We start from the raw sequence: 20,581 nt of genomic DNA on the forward strand, positions 1-20,581 counted from the left end.
TGATAGTGGCCTCACTGGCGATATTTTTCTCTAGATAAAGGAACAGTTGGCAACTTAATTCCTCACAACGTTGCCCGAACCATGGTGCTCCTGAGGTACCAGTTATTGGTTTATTTTTCCTGTCGAATATGACTTTACTCATAAACAGCATCTTTGTTTGAGATATAAAGATAATCATAAAAGCTATTTCCCTATATTAATCAAGGTATAGTTGCCAGATGTGTAAAAAATAACTACAATTTGAGAAGTTAAAATATATGTAAAATTTAAAATCAGTAACTGCTAGCATCTGATCAGCAAAATGGTCTGAGAGGCCGCCCACAAGACAGTCCTCGCTTAACTATTGTAGTGAGCAGTTCCTCGCACCCTCTTCCCTCGTGTGACCTCTTTGGCCTCCACGCCGTCTTGGTGCATCAGTGAAAAAATCGACCAAGTGTGCGAAAAACGAAGACTATATTTTTAAAGACATTTTGTAGAATGGATATGACAGCGACGGCGTGGTTGGTGGTGCTGGTCGGCCTGGTAACAACCACAGCCTCTCCTGCCCTGGACTTACAAGATGCTTTTAAAATGGCACAATGTCGGGCCCACTGTCTGGACCAGGTCAGTAGTGTATACAGTATATTATTACCACCAACACAACTATCTTATCTCAACACATCAATATATCTGGGTAAATTTTTGCTCCGGCTACGCGAATATTGTTCAGGGAGTCATATCTTCACCTCTGTCGGAAGTGCTGTTATATTATATTACATTACATTATATTACATTATATTATATTATATTATATTATATTCACCTCTGTCGGAAGTGGTGTTATGTTATATTATATTACATTATATTACATTATATTATATTATATTATATTATATTATATTCACCTCTGTCGGAAGTGGTGTTATGTTTATATATTATATTATATTATAGTGAAACTATTCCTTTTTATAAAAAAAAATCGTCTTAATTAGAATAAATCCAAACAGTTATTTGTGTACATTGTTGTTCATTGTGTTAATGATAACACTCGTCATCGGTTGACTCAGCCTTCTTTATTATGGCTATAATTATGACTTAACTTATCCTCGTTAACAGTTAACGGCCTTAACTAACTATAGTTAGCAGTTAGGGACCTTAACTAGCTATAGTTAGCAGTTAGCGGCCTTAACTAACTATAGTTAGCAGTTAGGACTTAACTAACTATAGTTAGCAGTTAGCCGCCTTAACTAACTACAGTTAACAGTTAGTGGTCCTAACTAACTATAGTTAGCAGTTAGCGACCTTAACTAACTACAGTTAACTGTTAGCTGTAACTAACAATAATTAGCAGTTAGCGGCCTTAACTAACCATAGTTAACAGCTACCTTAACTAACAATAATTAGCAGTTAGCGGCCTTAACTAACTATAGCTAACAGCGGCCTTAACTACCTATAGTTAACAGTGAGCTTAACTAACTATAGTTAACAGTTAGTGGCCTTAACTATAGTTAACAATTAGCGGCCTTAACTAACTATAGTTAACAGACGGCCTGAACTAACTATATTTAACAGTTAGCGTGTAACTATAGTTAACAGTTAGCGGCCTTAACTATAGTTAACAGTTAGCGGCGCCCAACTATAGTTAACAGTTAGCGGCCTTAACTAACTATAGTTAACAGTTAGCGGCCAACTATAGTTAACAGTTTGCGGCCTTAACTATAGTTAACAGTTAGCGGCAGCAACTAACTAAAGTTTACAGCGGCCTGACAACCATAGTTAACAGTTGGCGGCTTAACTAACTATAGTTTACAGCGACGCAACACTATATTTAACAGTTAGCGGCCTAACTAACTTATTTAACAGTTAGCGGCCTTAACTAACTATAGTTAACAGCGGCCTTAACTAACTATAGTTAACAGCGGCCTGAACTAACTATAGTTAACAGTTAGCGGCCTGAACTAACTATATTTAACAGTTAGCGGCCTAACTAACTATAATTGCGGCCTGAACCTATATTTAACAGTTAGCGGCCTGAACTAACTATATTTAACAGTTAGCGGCCTGAACTAACTATTTAACAGTAAGCGTAACTAACTATAGTTAACAATTAGCTGCCTTAACTAACTATAGTTAACAGCGGCCTGACTAACTATATTTAACAGTTAGCGGCAACGCTATAGTTAACAGCGGCCTGAACTAACTATATTTAACAGTTAGCGGCCTTAACTATAGTTATCAGTTAGCGGCGGCCTTAACTATAGTTAACAGTTAGCGGCCAACTATATTTAACAGACGGCGTTAACTAACTATAGTTAAGGAGCGGCTGAACTAACATATTTAACAGTTAGCGCGCCTTTATAGTTAACAGTTGGCCTTAACACTATAGTTAACAGTTAGCGGCCTTAACTAGTTAACAGTTGGCAGCCTTAACTAACTATAGTTAACAGTTAGCGGCTTAACTATAGTTAACAGTTAGCGGCTTAACTAGTTAACAGTTAGCGGCCTTAACTAACTATAGTTTACAGCAGCCTGAACTAACCATAGTTAACAGTTAAACAACCTATAGTTTACAGCGGCCTGAACTAACTATATTTAACAGTTAGCGGCCTTAACTAACTATATTTAACAGTTAGCGGCCTTAACTCTATAGTTAACAGCGACGCCAACTAACTATAGTTAACAGCGGCCTGAACAACTATAGTTAACAGTTAGCGGCCTGAACTAACTATATTTAACAGTTAGCGACGCCTAACTAACTATAGTTAACAGCTGAACTAACATATTTAACAGTTAGCGGCTGAACTAACTATATTTAACAGTTAGCGGCCTGAACTAACTATATTTAACAGTTAGCGGCCTAACTAACTATAGTTAACAATTAGCTGCCTTAACCTCTATAGTTAACAGCGGCCTGAACTAACTATATTTAACAGTTAGCGGCCTTAACTAGCTATAGTTAACAGCGGTCTGAACTAACTATATTTAACAGTTAGCGGCCTTAACTATAGTTAACATCGGCCTTAACTATAGTTTGATTAGCGGCCTTAACTATAGTTAACAGTTAGCGGCCTTAACTATAGTTAACAGTTAGCGGCCTTAACTATAGTTAACAGTTAGCGGCCCGAACTAACTCATATTTAACAGTTAGCGGCCTGAACTAACTATATTTAACAGTTAGCGGCCCTAACTATAGTTAACAGTTGGCCTTAACTATAGTTAACAGTTAGCGGCCTGAACTAACTATATTTAACAGTTAGCGGCCTGAACTAACTATATTTAACAGTTAGCGGCCCTAACTAACTATAGTTAACAGTTAGCGGCCTTAATTATACATTTAACAGTTAGCGGCCTTACTATAGTTAACAGTTAGCGGTCTTAACTATATTTAACAGTTAGCGGCTGAACCTATATTTAACAGTTAGCGGCCTTAACTAACTAGTTAACAGTTATGGCCTTAATTATACATTTAACAGTTAGCGGCCCTAACTATAGTTAACAGTTAGCGGTCTTAACTATATTTAACAGTTAGCGGCCTTAACTAACTATAGTTAACAATTAGCGCCTTAACTAACTATAGTTAACAATTAGCGGCCTTAACTAACTATAGTTAACAATTAGCGGCCTTCACTTACTGAAAAACTCATAAACTGTATCATTTTCACAAAATATCCACCTGTATTATGATCTAACTTAAAGCAAACAAGCATTCTCTCTCTCTCTCTCTCTCTCTCTCTCTCTCTCTCTCTCTCTCTCTCTCTCTCTCTCTCTCCCGCCATAAACAACACCCCCCCCACCTCATCTCCTTCGGGACCTTTCAGTGTGATTCATACCATTTGTCAACACAGTATTTGTTCATTATATTAACCCGGCCTGAATCTTTTCTTTTTAATAGCTAGTCAATGACAAGTGAGCAACTACCATATGCAAATTACCTGTGGCATTTGTATAATAATAATAATAATAATAATAATAATAATAATAATAATAATAATACAAATTATATTATAAATGGTTTAAATTCGTAAAATAGAGTACCTGTAATTTATGATTTTGTAACAAATTATATATATTTATTTTTGTGTGTGTGTGTGTGTGTGTGTGTGTGTGTGTGTGTGTGTGTGTGTGTGTGTGTGTGTGTGACGTACCAGAATGATACCCGGGGTTTGTGATTCCAGCAATACCCACACCGTACCGAGGTTCTTGTTCCAGTACCCACAACATAACAGGATTGTAGTACCAAATAGACCTGAAAACAATACCAATGCTAAATGAGGGTTCTGTTATCACTATACCATCAGGTTGTTAACACCAACAAGATACAGTACCGAAGTTGTGACACCGCTACCATAGTAATGACACCACCATTAGCAATATTGACACCACTACCAACATGATGCGGTAGGCTCTAACACAACTACCAGTACTAACACGTCCCAGCCCTACACAGCCCAGCACCAACGCAGTCAACTGGATTAGGTGTTGGGCAGGAGAAGAGAGAGAGAGAGTGTGTGTTTGTGAATTTCAGCGAGAAAAACTTTAGTAAATATGACAAAATACCTTGATGGGTATTATAATTTATAGTGTAATTTCGACAGCTTCAGAATTCTAACTACAAAAATACAATCTTTCTCACAATCTTCCTCACAGCCTCACAATCTTCCTCAAAGTCTCACAATCTTCCTCACAGCCTCACAATCTTCCTCACAGTCTCACAATCTTCCTCACAGTCTCCAATCTCCTCACAGTCTCCAATCTTCCTCACAGCCTCACAATCTTCCTCACAGCCTAACAATCTTCCCACAGCCTCACAATCTTCCCACAGCCTCCACAATCTTCCTCACAGCCTCACAATCTTCCTCACAGTCTCACAATCTTCCAATCTCAATCCTCACAATCTTCCTCACAGCCTAACAATCTTCCCCACAGTCTCACAATCTTCCTCCACAGTCTCACAATCTTCCTCACAGCCTAACAATCTTCCTCACAGTCTCTAATCTTCCTCACAGTCTCACAATCTTCCTCACAGCCTCCCAATCTTCCTCACAGCCTAACAATCTTCCCCAGCCTCCAATCTTCCCCCAGCCTCACAATCTTCCTCACAGCCTCAATCTTCCTCCACAGTCTCACAATCTTCCTCACAATCTCACAATCTTTCTCACAATCTTCCTCACAGCCTCCCAATCTTCCTCACAGCCTCACAATCTTCCTCACAGTCTCACAATCTTCCTCCACAATCTCACAATCTTTCTCACAATCTTCCTCACAGCCTCCAATCTTCCTCAGATCTCACAATCTTCCTCACAGCCTCCCAATCTTCCTCAGCCTCACAATCTTCCTCACAGCCTCTATTAGTTTTATTTCCTTGTCCGTCTGTAACTTTTAACGTTTCCCTCCTCCCCCTCCTCTCCTCTCTCTCCCTTCTCCCTATTCCCTCTCCTGCACTCTTACTCCTCTCTCTACCTACTCCCCCTTCATTTCCCCCTACTACCTCCCCCCTCCCCCTTCCCACCCCCCCCCTTCCATGCCATTTCTAGGTGCCTTGGTTTATATTGTTCATGACAGGGCGGTGTGTTGTCTGGCAGGCGGTGTGTGTTCATATGAGGCGGTGTGTTTGTTCATGACAGGCGGTGTGTTGTTCATGACAGGTGGTGTGTATTGTTCATGACAGGCGGTGTATTGTTCGCAGGCGGTGTGTGTTCATGACAGGTGGTGTGTATTGTTCATGACAGGCGGTGTGTATTGTTCATGACAGGCGGTGTGTGTTCATGACAGGCGGTGTGTATTGTTCATGACAGGCGGTGTGTATTGTTCATGACAGGCGGTGTGTATTGTTCATGACAGGCGGTGTGTATTGTTCATGACAGGCGGTGTGTATTGTTCATGACAGGCGGTGTGTTGTTCATGACAGGCGGTGTGTATTGTTCATGACAGGCGTTGTGTATTGTTCATGACAGGCGGTGTATTGTTCATGACAGGCGGTGTGTATTGAGGGCGGTGTGTATTGTTCATGACAGGGCGGTGTGTATTGTTCATCGCAGGGGCGGTGTGTATTGTTCATGACAGGGCGGTGTGTATTGTTCATGACAAGGGGCGGTGTGTTTGTTCATGACAGGCGGTGTGTATTGTTCATGACAGGCGGTGTGTTCATGACAGGCGGTGTATTGTTCATGACAGGCGGTGTGTATTGTTCATGACAGGCGGTGTGTATTGTTCCATGACAGGCGGTGTGTATTGTTCATGACAGGCGGTGTGTATTGTTCATGACAGGCGGTGTGTTGTTCAGACAGGGGTGTGTATTGTTCATGACGGGCGGTGTGTATTGTTCGGACATTTCATGACAGTGTGTGTGTTCATGACAGGGCGGTGTGTATTGTTCATGACAGGGCGGTGTGTATTGTTCATGACAGGCGGTGTGTGTTCATGACAGGCGGTGTGTATTGTTCATGACAGGCGGTGTGTATTGTTCGACGGGGGGTGTATTGTTCATGACAGGTGTATTGTTCATGACGCGGTGTGTATTGTTCATGACAGGGGCGGTGTGTATTGTTCACGACAGGCGGTGTGTATTGTTCATGACAGGCGGTGTGTATTGTTCATACAGGCGGTGTGTGTTCATGACAGGGCGGTGTGTATTGTTCATGACGGGCGGTGTATTGTTCATGACAGGGCGGTGTGTATTGTTCATGACAGACCGGTGTGTATTGTTCATGACAGGGCGGTGTGTATTGTTCACGACAGCGGTGTATTCGACAGGCGGTGTGTATTGTTCATGACAGGGCGTGTATTGTTCATGACAGGGTGTGTGTATTGTTCATGACAGGCGGTGTGTATTGCTCATGACGGGGCGGTGTGTATTGTTCATGACAGGCGGTGTGTATTGTTCATGACAGGGCGGTGTGTATTGTTCATGACAGGGGCGGTGTGTATTGTTCATGACAGGTGGTGTGTATTGTTCATGACAGGCGGTGTGTATTGTTCATGACAGGGGTGGTGTGTTTGTTCATGACAGGCGGTGTGTATTGTTCATGACAGGCGGTGTGTATTGTTCATGACGGGGCGGTGTGTATTGTTCATGACAGAGGCGGTGTGTATTGTTAGACAGGGCTGATTGTTCATGACAGGGTGTGTATTGTTCATGACAGGCGGTGTGTATTGTTCATGACAGGGTCGGTGTGTATTGTTCATGACAGGCGGTGTGTATTGTTCGCGACAGGCGGTGTGTATTGTTCATGACAGGGGTCGGTGTGTATTGTTCATGACAGGCGGTGTGTATTGTTCATGACAGGCGGTGTGTATTGTTCATGACAGGGCGGTGTGTATTGTTCATGACAGGCGGTGTGTATTGTTCATGACAGGCGGTGTGTATTGTTCATGACAGGGCGGTGTGTATTGTTCATGACAGGCGGTGTGTATTGTTCATGACAGGGCGGTGTGTATTGTTCATGACAGGCGGTGTGTATTGTTCATGACAGGCGGTGTATTGTTCATGACAGACACACACCACACACAGGAAAAAATTATCATATTCCCGAAAGTTGTCAAAGATTTCGGTGAGGTTAATGTGAGAATGTTCTGTGATACGTGAGTTGGTTAAAGGCTCAAGGAGACCCACCTGTCAGTCAGCAGGGAGCAGGAAGAGGTCACAAAAGCCTCTGCTAACTAGCCATACACACCCAAGACCGCACCCCTTTCACCCCCCCTTCCCTCGCCATGCCTACTTAGCAGTGAAACGGCCACTTTCTTCCCTATCCTGACGCCTTTAATCACTGCTAAAAGGTTCCTCTGCTGTCAATGTCATCTATTCAAGCCATTCACAGCACCGCGACTCTAAGGAAAGCACCGCTGCTTCTGAATGGTGCGGGCGAGCTGGGGGTGCTGGCCTAGCTGGGGGTGGTAGCGCGCCGCTGGGGATGTGGCTGGTCGACTTGGCCTGGCTGGGGTGTGGCTGCTCGACTGCCTGGCTGGGGATGGTAGCTGTCACGGCTGGGGGTGGCCGGAGCTGGGGTGCTGGCTGCTGGGGTGGTGGCTGGTCGACTTGGCCTGGCTGGGGGTGGTAGCTGGTCGACTTGGCCTGGCTGGGGGTGGTAGCTGGTCGACTTGGCCTGGCTGGGGGTGGTAGCTGGTCGACTTGGCCTGGCTGGGGTGGTAGCTGGTCGACTGGCCTGGCTGGGGTGGTAGCTGGTCGACTTGGCCTGGCTGGGGGTGGTGGCTGGTCGACTTGGCGTGGCTGGGGATGGTAGCTGTCGACGGCCTGGCGGTAGCTGGTCGACTTGGCCTGGGGGTGGTTGCTGGTCGACTTGGCCTGGCTGGGGTGGTGGCTGGTCGACTTGGCCTGGCTGGGGGTGGTAGCTGGTCGTGGCCTGGCTGGGGGGTGCGGTCGCCTGGGTGGTGGCTGGTCGACTGGCGGCTGGGGATGGTAGCTGGTCGACGCTGGCTGAGCGTCGACGCCTGGCTGGGGGAGCTGGTAGCCTGGCCTGGGGGGTGGTGGCTGGTCGACTTGGCCTGGCGGGATGAGCTGGTCGACGCTGCTGGGGGTGCTGGTCGACTTGGCCTGGCTGGGGGGTGGTGGCTGGTCGACTTGTGGCTGGGGGTGGTGGCTGGTCGACTTGGCCTGGCTGGGGTGGTAGCTGGTCGACGGCCTGGCTGGGGGTGGTGGCTGGTCGACTTGGCCTGGCTGGGGGGTGGTGGCTGGTCGACTGGCCTGGCTGGGGTGGTAGCTGGTCGACTTGGCCGCTGGGGTGGTAGCTGGTCGACTTGGCCTGGCTGGGGTTGTAGCTGGTCGACTTAGCCTGACTGGAGATGGTAACTGGTCGACTTGGCCTGGCTGGGGTGGTGGCCAGACTGCGACGTTGGTTGAAAAAGATCTGAAAAGCTGAAAACGAAGTTTGTTACTGACTCGATATCCCCCCCCTCTCTCTCCTCTCTCCCTCTCCCCCCCCCCCCCCCCCCTCTCTCTCTCTCACATATATACATTGTTGTATTATCCCTGTGTGAGCTAAATAAAGTGAGGGAGGTAAGAAAAGGTGGAAGGGGGAGAGAAAGGTCAAGAGGAGGAATGAGAAGGGAAGAGAATGGGTGAATCAGAGAGGGGAAGGAAGGAGGGATGGAGGGAAGGAGGGAGGGAGGTAAACAGAGACTGATCCTTTGTAAGTTACGACGCGGACCGAACCCAGTTGAGGAACCTGAGGTACTGAGTGACCGTGGTTCAGCAGGAGTGTTGGAGGCAGTGTGTGTTCAGCAGGAGTGTTGGAGGCAGTGTGTGTTCACAGGAGTGTTGGAGGCAGTGTGTGTTCATGTTGGAGGCAGTATGTTTAGTAGAAGTGTTGGAGGCAGTCACGGCACAACTAAGCGCAGCACCGTACAGTACAGCACAACACAGCACAGTACAGCACACAGCACAGCACAACACAACACAACACAGCACAGCACAGCACAGCACAACACAGCACAGCACAGCACAACACAACACAGCACAACACAGCACAGCACAGCATCAAGGATTATCCCGACCATCAACTTTCATCTCTCCCGTGTTTACCGTCCGGTCAGCGGCCCATCAGTTAACGTCCCTCTTATTATTCCCCTCCCCCTCCTCCCTCCCCCTCTCCCCTCCTCCCTCCCCAACCTCTTTCTTAGGAAAATTCTTAATCTTTGTCCGGGACAAGACAATCTGATGGTGCGGCAGCGGCGGTAAGTCGCAGTGAACAAGTGATGGCTGGCTGGCTGCCGGGGACAGTGTTGGTCCCGCTGAATTTCTGGTAATTAATGCGAGTTTAGGCGGTGACTCGCAGACATTTTCAGAGGGATAAAGATCCGTAAAACATGACCAGGACTATTGTGACTTAAGGGGCACTGGGAAGGAGTGGGGTAAGTAGGAGGAAGGTAGGAAGTGTGAGAGAGGGAGGGAGGAAACTAGGGAGTGTAAGGCCTCGACCACTGCATCTTGATATTCAAAGACCCTCAACCGTAAGTGACTTAATATTGACGGTACTGTACCTCTGTCTGTGTACCTAGTGAAGGCAGCTATCTACAGATCACTTAATATAGACGGTACTGTACCTGTCTGTGTACCTGGTGAAGGCAGCTATCTACAGGTCACTTAAATAGACGGTACTGTACCTGTCTGTGTACCTGGTGGAGGCAGCTATCTACAGATCACTTAATATAGACGGTACTGTACCTGTCTGTGTACCTGGTGAAGGCAGCTATCTACAGGTCACTTAATATAGACGGTACTGTACCTCTGTCTGTGTACCTGGTGAAGGCAGCTATCTACAGGTCACTTAATATAGACGGTACTGTACCTCTGTCTGTGTACCTGGTGAAGGCAGCTATCTACAGGTCACTAATATAGACGGTACTGTACCTGTCTGTGTACCTGGTGAAGGCAGCCATCTACAGGTCACTTAATATAGACGGTACTGTACCCTGTCCGTGTACCTGGTGGAGGCAGCTATCTACAGATCACTTAATATTGACGGTACTGTACCTGTCTGTGTACCAGAAGGCAGCTATCTACAGGTCACTAATATAGACGGTACTGTACCTCTGTCTGTGTACCGAGAAGGCAGCTACAGGTCACTTATATAGACGGTACTGTACCTGTCTGTGTACCTGGTGGAGGCAGCTATCTACAGGTCACTTAATATAGACGGTACTGTACCTCTGTCTGTGTACCTGGTGGAGGCAGCTATCTACAGGTCACTTAATATAGACAGTACTACCTGTCTGTGTACCTGGGAGGCAGCTATCTACAGGTCACTTAATATGACGGTACTGTACCTGTCTGTGTACCTGGTGGAGGCAGCTATCTACAGGTCACTTAATATAGACGGTACTGTACCTCTGTCTGTGTACCTGGTGAAGGCAGCTATCTACGGTCATAATGTAGACAGTACTGTACCTGTCTGTGTACCTGGTGAAGGCAGCTATCTACAGGTCACTTAATATAGACGGTACTGTACCTGTCTGTGTACCTGGTGGAGGCAGCTATCTACAGATCACTTAATATTGACGGTACTGTACCTGTCTGTGTACCTGGTGAAGGCAGCTATCTACAGGTCACTTAATATAGACGGTACTGTACCTCTGTCTGTGTACCTGGTGAAGGCAGCTATCTACAGGTCACTTAATATAGACAGTACTGTACCTGTCTGTAACCTGGTGGAGGCAGCTATCCACAGGTCACTTAATATAGACAGTACTGTACCTCTGTCTGTGTACCTGGTGGGGCAGCTATCTACAAGCTCTAATATAGACGGTACTGTACCTGTCTGTGTACCTGGTGGAGGCAGCTATCTACAGGTCACTTATATAGACGGTACTGTACCTGTCTGTGTACCTGGTGGAGGCAGCTATCTACAGGTCACTTAATATAGACGGTACTGTACCCTGTCTGTGTACCTGGTGAAGGCAGCTATCTACAGGTCACTTAATATAGACAGGTACTGTACCTGTCTGTGTACCTGGTGAAGGCAGCTATCTACAGGTCACTTAATATAGACGGTACTGTACCTCTGTCTGTGTACCTGGTGGAGCAGCTATCTACAGGTCACTTAATATTGACGGTACTACCTGTCTGTGTACCTGGTGGAGGCAGCTATCTACAGATCACTTAATATAGACGGTACTGTACCTGTCTGTGTACCTGGTGGAGGCAGCTATCTACAGATCACTTAATATAGACGGTACTGTACCTGTCTGTGTACCGTGGAGGCAGCTATCTACAGGTCACTTAATATTGACGGTACTGTACTCTGTCTGTGTACCTGGTGGAGGCAGCTATCTACAGATCACTTAATATAGACGGTACTGTACCTGTCTGTACCTGGTGGAGGCAGCTATCTACAGATCACTTAATATAGACGGTACTGTACCTGTCTGTGTACCGAGAAGGCAGCTATCTACAGGTCATAATATAGACAGTACTGTACCTCTGTCTGTGTACCTGGTGAAGGCAGCTATCTACAGGTCACTTAATATAGACGGTACTGTACCTGTCTGTGTACCTGGTGAAGGCAGCTATCTACAGGTCACTAATATAGACGGTACTGTACCTTCGTCGTACCTGGTGAAGGCAGCTATCTACAGGTCAATATAGACGGTACTGTACCTGTCTGTGTACCTGGTGGAAGCAGCTATCTACAGGTCACTTATAGACGGTACTGTACCTCTGTCTGTGTACCTGGTGGAGGCAGCTATCTACAGGTCACTTAATATAGACGGTACTGTACCTGTCTGTGTACCTGGTGAAGGCAGCTATCTACAGGTCACTTAATATAGACGGTACTGTACCTGTCTGTGTACCTAGTGAAGGCAGCTATCTACAGATCACTTAATATAGACGGTACTGTACCTGTCTGTGTACCTGGTGGAGGCAGCTATCTACAGGTCACTAATATAGACGGTACTGTACCTGTCTGTGTACCTGGTGAAGGCAGCTATCTACAGGTCACTAATATTGACGGTACTGTACCTGTCTGTGTACCTGGTGGAGGCAGCTATCTACAGGTCATAATATAGACAGTACTGTACCTCTGTCTGTGTACCTGGTGAAGGCAGCTATCTACAGGTCATTAATATAGACGGTACTGTACCTCTGTCTGTGTACCTGGTGAAGGCAGCTATCTACAGGTCATTAATATTGACGGTACTGTACCTCTGTCTGTGTACCTGGTGGAGGCAGCTATCTACAGGTCACTTAATATAGACGGTACTGTACCTGTCTGTGTACCTGGTGAAGGCAGCTATCTACAGGTCACTTAATATAGACGGTACTGTACCTGTCTGTACCTGGTGGAGCAGCTATCTACAGGTCACTTAATATTGACGGTACTGTACCTCTGTCTGTGTACCTGGTGAAAGCAGCTATCTACAGGTCACTAATATAGACGGTACTGTACCTGTCTGTACCTGGTGGAGGCAGCTATCTACAGGTCATAATATTGACGGTACTGTACCTGTTCTGTGTACCTGGTGGAGGCAGCTATCTACAGGCACTAATATAGACGGTACTGTACCCGTCGTGTACCTGGTGAGGCAGCTATCTACAGGTCACTATCATAGACGGTACTGTACCTCTGTCTGTGTACCTGGTGAGGCAGCTATCTACAGGTCACTTAATTGACGGTACTGTACCTGTCTGTGTACCGTGAAGGCAGCTATCTACAGGTCACTTAATATAGACGGTACTGTACCTGTCTGTGTACCTGGTGAAGGCAGCTATCTACAGATCACTTAATATAGACGGTACTGTACCTGTCTGTGTACCTGGTGGAGGCAGCTATCTACAGGTCACTTAATATAGACGGTACTGTACCTGTCTGTGTACCTGGTGAAGGCAGCTATCTACAGGTCACTTAATATTGACGGTACTGTACTTGTCTGTGTACCTGGTGGAGGCAGCTATCTACAGGTCACTTAATATAGACGGTACTGTACCTCTGTCTGTGTACCTGGTGAAGGCAGCTATCTACAGGTCACTTAATATAGACGGTACTGTACCTCTGTTCTGTACCCTGAAGGCAGCTATCTACAGGTCACTTAATATTGACGGTACTGTACCTCTGTCTGTGTACCTGGTGGAGGCAGCTATCTACAGGTCATTAATATAGACGGTACTTACACTCTGTCTGTGTACCTGGTGAAGGCAGCTATCTACAGGTCACTTAATATAGACGGTACTGTACCTGTCTGTGTACCTGGTGGAGGCAGCCATCTCACAGGTCACTTATATTGACGGTACTGTACCTCTGTCTGTGTACCTGGTGAAAGCAGCCATCTACAGGTCACTTAATATAGACGGTACTGTACCTCGTCTGTGTACCTGGTGGAGGCAGCATCTACAGGTCACTTAATATTGACGGTACTGTACCCGTCTGTGTACCTGGTGGAGGCAGCTATCTACAGGTCACTTAATATAGACGGTACTGTACCTCTGTCTGTGTACCTGGTGAAGGCAGCTATCTACAGGTCACTTAATATAGACGGTACTGTACCTGTCTGTGTACCTGGTGGAGGCAGCTATCTACAGGTCACTTAATATTGACGGTACTGTACCTGTCTGTGTACCGTGGAGGCAGCTATCTACAGGTCACTTAATATAGACGGTACTGTACCTGTCTGTGTACCATGGAGCAGCTATCTACAGGTCACTTAATATTGACAGTACTGTACCTGTCTGTGTACCTGGTGGAGGCAGCTATCTACAGGTCACTTAATATAGACGGTACTGTACCCTGTCTGTGTACCTGGTGGAGGCAGCTATCTACAGGTCACTTAATATAGACGGTACTGTACCTGTCTGTGTACCTGGTGGAGGCAGCTATCTACAGGTCACTTAATATTGACGGTACTGTACCTGTCTGTGTACCTGGTGGAGGCAGCTATCTACAGGTCACTTAATATAGACAGTACTGTACCTCTGTCTGTGTACCTGGTGGAGGCAGCTATCTACAGGTCACTTAATATTGACAGTACTGTACCTGTCTGTGTACCTGGTGGAGGCAGCTATCTACAGGTCACTTAATATTGACGGTACTGTACCTGTCTGTGTACCTGGTGGAGGCAGCTATCTACAGGTCATAATATAGACGGTACTATTCCGTCTGTACCTGGTGAAGGCAGCTATCTACAGGTCACTTAATATTGACGGTACTGTACCTGTCTGTGTACCCGGTGGAGGCAGCTATCTACAGGTCATAATATAGACAGTACTGTACCTGTCTGTGTACCTGGTGAAGGTAGCTACCAGGTCACTTAATATAGACGGTACTGTACCTGTCTGTGTACCTGGTGGAGGCAGCTATCTACAGGTCACTTAATATTGACGGTACTGTACCTGTCTGTGTACCTGGTGGAGGCAGCTATCTACAGGTCACTTAATATAGACGGTACTGTACCTCTGTCTGTGTACCTGGTAGGCAGCTATCTACAGGTCACTTAATATTGACGGTACTGTACCTGTTCGTGTACCATGGAGCCGCTATCTACAGGTCACTTAATATTGACGGTACTGTACCTGTCTGTGTACCTGGTGGAGGCAGCTATCTACAGGTCACTTAATATTGACGGTACTGTACCTGTCTGTGTACCTGGTGGAGGCAGCTATCTACAGATCACTTAATATTGACGGTACTGTACCTGTCTGTGTACCTGGTGGAGGCAGCTATCTACAGATCACTTAATATAGACGGTACTGTACCTCTGTCTGTGTGGAGGCAGCTGAACAGTCTCTTCCTCTCCCCGTGCGGTGGTTGAGTGGAAATAACACTCGCCTTCTGTCTTAAGGAACATTGGTTCTTATTCAGTCTACACCACTGTGAAGAGTTAACTAACTATACACTTGAGGAAGTAAAGACGGTCGGGTTGAGTGTCAGCCACGCTGTCCTTGTGGACCAAAGGCTGAGTACTGAGCGTGTTGACTCCAACTGTCTACTGGAATATACGGCGAGGAAAACTTGCTCCTGGTGGCGGGGTACTGGGCCACACAGCTCCTGGTGGCCGGGTACTGGGCCACACAGGACCTGGTGGCCGGGTACTGGGCCACACAGCTCCTGGTGGCCGGGTACTGGGCCACACAGGACCTGGTGGTGTGGTACTGGGCCACACAGCTCCTGGTGGCCGGGTACTGGGCCACACAGGACCTGGTGGCCGGGTACTGGGCCACACAGGACCTGGTGGTGGGGTACTGGGCCACACAGCTCCTGGTGGTGGGGTACTGGGCCACACAGGACCTGGTGGCCGGGTACTGGGCCACACAGCTCCTGGTGGCGGGGTACTGGGCCACACAGCTCCTGGTGGCCGGGTACTGGGCCACACAGGACCTGGTGGTGGGGTACTGGGTCACACAGCTCCTGGTGGCCGGGTACTGGGCCACACAGGACCTGGTGGTGGGGTACTGGGCCACACAGGACCTAGTGGTGGGGTACTGGGCCACACAGCTCCTGGTGGTGAGGTACTGGGCCACACAGGACCTGGTGGTGGGGTACTGGGCCACACAGGACCTGGTGGTACAAATACACAGGACCTGGTGGTAAGTACTGGGCCACACAGACCCAGGAGTACCTGGGCCACAGCTCCTGGTGGTGGGGGTACCGGGCCACACAGCTCCTGGTGGTGGGTATTGCCACACAGGACCTGGTGGCGGAGTACTGGGCCACAGCTCCTGGTGGCGGGCCACACAGCTCCTGGTGGCGGGGGCACTGGCCACAGGACCTGGTGGTGGGGGTACTGGGCCACAGACCTGGTGGTGGGGTACTGGGCCACACATGACCTGGTGGTGGTACTGGGCCACAGACCGGTGGTAGTACTGGCCACACAGCTCCTGGTGGCCGGGGTACTGGGCCACACAGCTCCTGGCAGGTTGGTATTGGTCACACAGCTCCTCCTGCGCTGGTATTTGTCACACAGCCCTGGTGGTGGGTATTGGGCCACACAGCCCTGGTGGTTAGTACTGGGCCACACAGGACCTGGTGGCCGGGTACCGGGCCACACAGGGCCCTGGTGGCGGGGCCACAGACCTGGTGGTGGGGTACCGGGCCACAGGACCTGGTGGTGGGGTACTGGGCCACACAGTGACCCGTGGTGGGGTGTTGGGCCACACAGACCTGGTGGCGGGTATTGCCACACACAGACCTGGTGGCTGGAACTGGGCCACACAGGACCTGGTGGTTGGCATTCGGGCCACACAGACCTGGTGGCGGGGTACCACACACAGACCTGGTGGTGGTATTTCAGCCACACAGGACCTGGTGGTGGGGTACTGGGCCACAGACCTGGTGGTGGTACTGGGCCACGCAGGACCTGGTGGCGGGGTACTGGGCCACACAGCTCCTGGTGGCCGGGTACTGGGCCACACAGGACCTGGTGGCCGGGTACTGGGCCACACAGCTCCTGGTGGCCGGGTACTGGGCCACACAGGACCTGGTGGTGTGGTACTGGGCCACACAGCTCCTGGTGGCCGGGTACTGGGCCACACAGGACCTGGTGGCCGGGTACTGGGCCACACAGGACCTGGTGGTGGGGTACTGGGCCACACAGCTCCTGGTGGCGGGGTACTGGGCCACACAGCTCCTGGTGGCCGGGTACTGGGCCACACAGCTCCTGGTGGCCGGGTACTGGGCCACACAGCTCCTGGTGGCCGGGTACTGGGCCACACAGCTCCTGGTGGCGGGGTACTGGGCCACACAGGACCTGGTGGCCGGGTACTGGGCCACACAGGACCTGGTGGTGGGGTACTGGGCCACACAGCTCCTGGTGGCGGGGTACTGGGCCACACAGCTCCTGGTGGCCGGGTACTGGGCCACACAGCTCCTGGTGGCCGGGTACTGGGCCACACAGCTCCTGGTGGCCGGGTACTGGGCCACACAGCTCCTGGTGGCGGGGTACTGGGCCACACAGGACCTGGTGGCCGGGTACTGGGCCACACAGGACCTGGTGGTGGGGTACTGGGCCACACAGCCCTGGTGGCTGGCATCGGGCCACACAGCCCTGGTGGTGGGCACTGGGCCATTATGACCTGGTGGTGGTACTGGGCCACACACCCTGGTGGCAAGTACTGGGCCACACAGCCCTGGTGGTGGGTATTGGGGCCACACAGGACCCGTGGTGGGGCACTGGGCCACACAGCCCGGTGGTGGGTATCAGTCACTGGTGACCTGGTGGTGGGGTACTGGGCCACACAGACCTGGTGGTGGTACTGGGCCACAGCCTCTGGTGGCGGGGCATCGGGCCACACAGCTCCTGGTGGTGCTGGTGGTAGTACTGGGCCACACAGCTCCTGGTGGTGGTATCATTGCAGCCCTGGTGGCGGCACACAGACCCGGTGGTGGGGCAAGTACTGGGCCACACAGCTCCTGGTGGCCGGGTACTGGGCCACACAGGACCTGGTGGCCGGGTACTGGGCCACACAGGACCTGGTGGTGGGGTACTGGGCCACACAGGACCTGGTGGTGGGGTACTGGGCCACACAGGACCCCGGTGGTGGGGTACTGGGCCACACACAGGACCTGGTGGTGGGGTACTGGGCCACACAGGACCTGGTGGTGGTACTGGGCCACAGCTCCTGGTGGCGGTACTGGGCCCACACAGCTCCGGTGGTGGGGGTACTGGGCCACACAGGACCTGTGGTGGGGTACTGGGCCACACAGCTCCTGGTGGTGGGGTGCTGGGCCCAGGACCTGGTGGTGGGGTGCTGGGCCACACAGGACCTGGTGGTGGGGTACTGGGCCACAGCTCCTGGTGGCGGGGTACTGGGCCACACAGGACCTGGTGGTGAGTGCTGGGCCACACAGGACCTGGTGGTGAGGTGCTAGCCACACAGGACCTGGTGGTGGTGCATGGGCCACACAGGACCTGGTGGTGGGGTACTGGGCCACACAGGACCTGGTGGTGGGAGTGCTGGGCCACACAGGACCTGGTGTGGTGGGGTGCTGGGCCACCAGGACCTGGTGGTGGGGTACTGGGCCCTGGCTCCTGGTGGTGGGGTGCTGGCCCACACAGCTCCTGGTGGCAGTGCTGGGCCCACAGCTCCTGGTGTGGTACGGGCCACACAGGACGGTGGGGTACTGGGCCACACAGGACCTGGTGGTGGGTACTGGGCCACACAGGACCTGGTGGTGGATGGGCACACAGGACCGGGGCCCAGCCACAGGACCTGGTGTGGGGTACTGGGCCACACAGCCCTGAGGCGTACTCCACACAGGACCTGGTGGTGGGGTACTGGGCCACACAGGACCTGGTGGTGGGTACTGGGCCACACAGGCCTGGTGGGGTAGCCCTGGCCACGGGGGTCCCACACACAGACCTGGTGGTGGGCCACACAGCACCGTGGGGACCACACACAGACCTGGTGGTGGGGATTGACACACAGACCTGTGGTGGGGTACTCACACAGGACCCGTGGGCCACACAGGACCTGGTGCAGGGGTACTGGGCCACAGCTCCTGGTGGGGGTGCTGGGCCACACAGGACCTGGTGGTGGGAGTACTGGGCCACACAGCTCCTGGTGGGGGTACTGGGCCCACAGGCTGGTGGGCTGGGAGCCACACAGGTCCTGGTGGTGGGGGTACTGGGCCAGGACCTGGTGGGGGGCATTGGGGCCACACACAGGACCTGGTGGTGCTGGGGCCACACAGGACCTGGTGGTGGTATCAGCCACAGTCCTGGTGGTGGGGTACTGGGCCACACAGGACCGTGTGGCCGGTCTGACAGACCGGCTGGGTACTGGGCCACACAGGACCTGGTGGTGGCATTGGGCCACAGCCCTGGTGGTGATGGGGTACTGGGCCACACAGGACCCGGTTGGCACTGGGCCACACAGGACCCTGGTGGTACTGGGCCACAGGACCTGGTAGGGTATCAACACACAGCCCTGGTGGCAGGATTGGGCCACAGGACCTGGTGGGGGTACTGGGCCACACAGACCTGGTGGGTATAACACACAGACCTGGTGGGGGTACTGGGCCACACAGGACCTGGTGGTGGGTCAGCAACACAGGACCTGGCGGTGGGCCACACAGGCTGAACTGGGCCACACAGGACCTGGTGGGGGGTACTGGGCCACACAGCTCCTGGTGGGTACTGGGCCACACAGCTCCCAGGCTGGGAGCACTGGGGTACTGGGCCCTGGTGTGGGGTACTGGGCCACACAGCCCTGGTGGGGCACTGGGCCACAGCTCCTGGTGGGGACTGGGCCAGTCCTGGGGCACACCTGGGGCCCTGGTGGTGGGTGGGACACAGCCAGCACTGGGGCCACACAGCCTCTGGTGGGGTACTGGGCCAACAGCCCTGGTGGTGGCAACACACAGCCCTGCTGGGCAACACACAGCCCCTGTGGGTGGTACTGGGGCCACACAGACCTGCAGGGTACTGGGCCACACAGACCTGGTGGTGGGTACTGGGCCACAGCCCAGTCCTGGTGGGCACACACACAGACCTGGTGGTGTGGTACTGGGCCACACAGCCCTGGTGGTGGGACTGGGCCCACACAGGACCTGGTGGTGTGCTGGGCCACACAGCCCTGGTGGCACACAGGACCTGGTGGTGGAGACCACACAGCACCTGGTGGTTGGGTACTGGGCCACACAGACCTGGTGGTGGGGAGCCACACACAGCCCTGGTAGGGTACTGGGCCACACAGGACCCGGGGGGTACTGGGCCACACACAGACCTGGTGGCTGGTACTGGGCCACACACAGGACCTGGTGGCACACACAGCCCTGGGTGGTGGGGCACACACAGGACCTGGTGGTTGACAGCCACAGCCCTGGCTGGTGGGGGTACTGGGCCACACAGGACCGGTGGTGGGACACCGTGGTGGTACTGGGCCACACAGACCTGTGGGGTCAGCCACACAGGACCTGGTGGTGGTACACACACAGCCCTGGTGGCGGGGTACTGGGCCACACAGGACCTAGTAGTGGGGCCACACAGCTCCTGGTGAGGTCCACAAGGACCTGGTGGGGCACTGGGCCACACAGCCCTGGTGGGGGGGCACACAGGACCCGCCTGGTGGCGTGGGCACTGGGCCACACAGGACCTGTGGGGGTACTGGGCCACAGGACCTAGTGGTGGGGTACTGGGCCACACAGCTCCTGTGCGG

The 20,581-nt window shown here is 51.4% G+C and overlaps 1 protein-coding gene across 1 annotated transcript in view; it reads left to right on the forward strand.

The window, feature by feature from the left end:
* Nucleotides 1-341: 341 nt before the first annotated feature.
* Nucleotides 342-20,581, forward strand: part of LOC121863682 — a 48,637-nt gene continuing 28,397 nt past the window's right edge. Inside the window, exon 1 of the mRNA XM_042362425.1 lies at nucleotides 342-603. Coding sequence (XP_042218359.1) covers nucleotides 478-603 — 126 coding nt within the window. The 5' untranslated portion in view covers nucleotides 342-477. The remainder of the gene's footprint in view (nucleotides 604-20,581) is intronic.

Source organism: Homarus americanus, unplaced genomic scaffold (assembly GCF_018991925.1).
Source record: "Homarus americanus isolate GMGI-L3 unplaced genomic scaffold, GMGI_Hamer_2.0 scaffold41971, whole genome shotgun sequence".
Taxonomy (NCBI): domain Eukaryota; kingdom Metazoa; phylum Arthropoda; class Malacostraca; order Decapoda; family Nephropidae; genus Homarus; species Homarus americanus.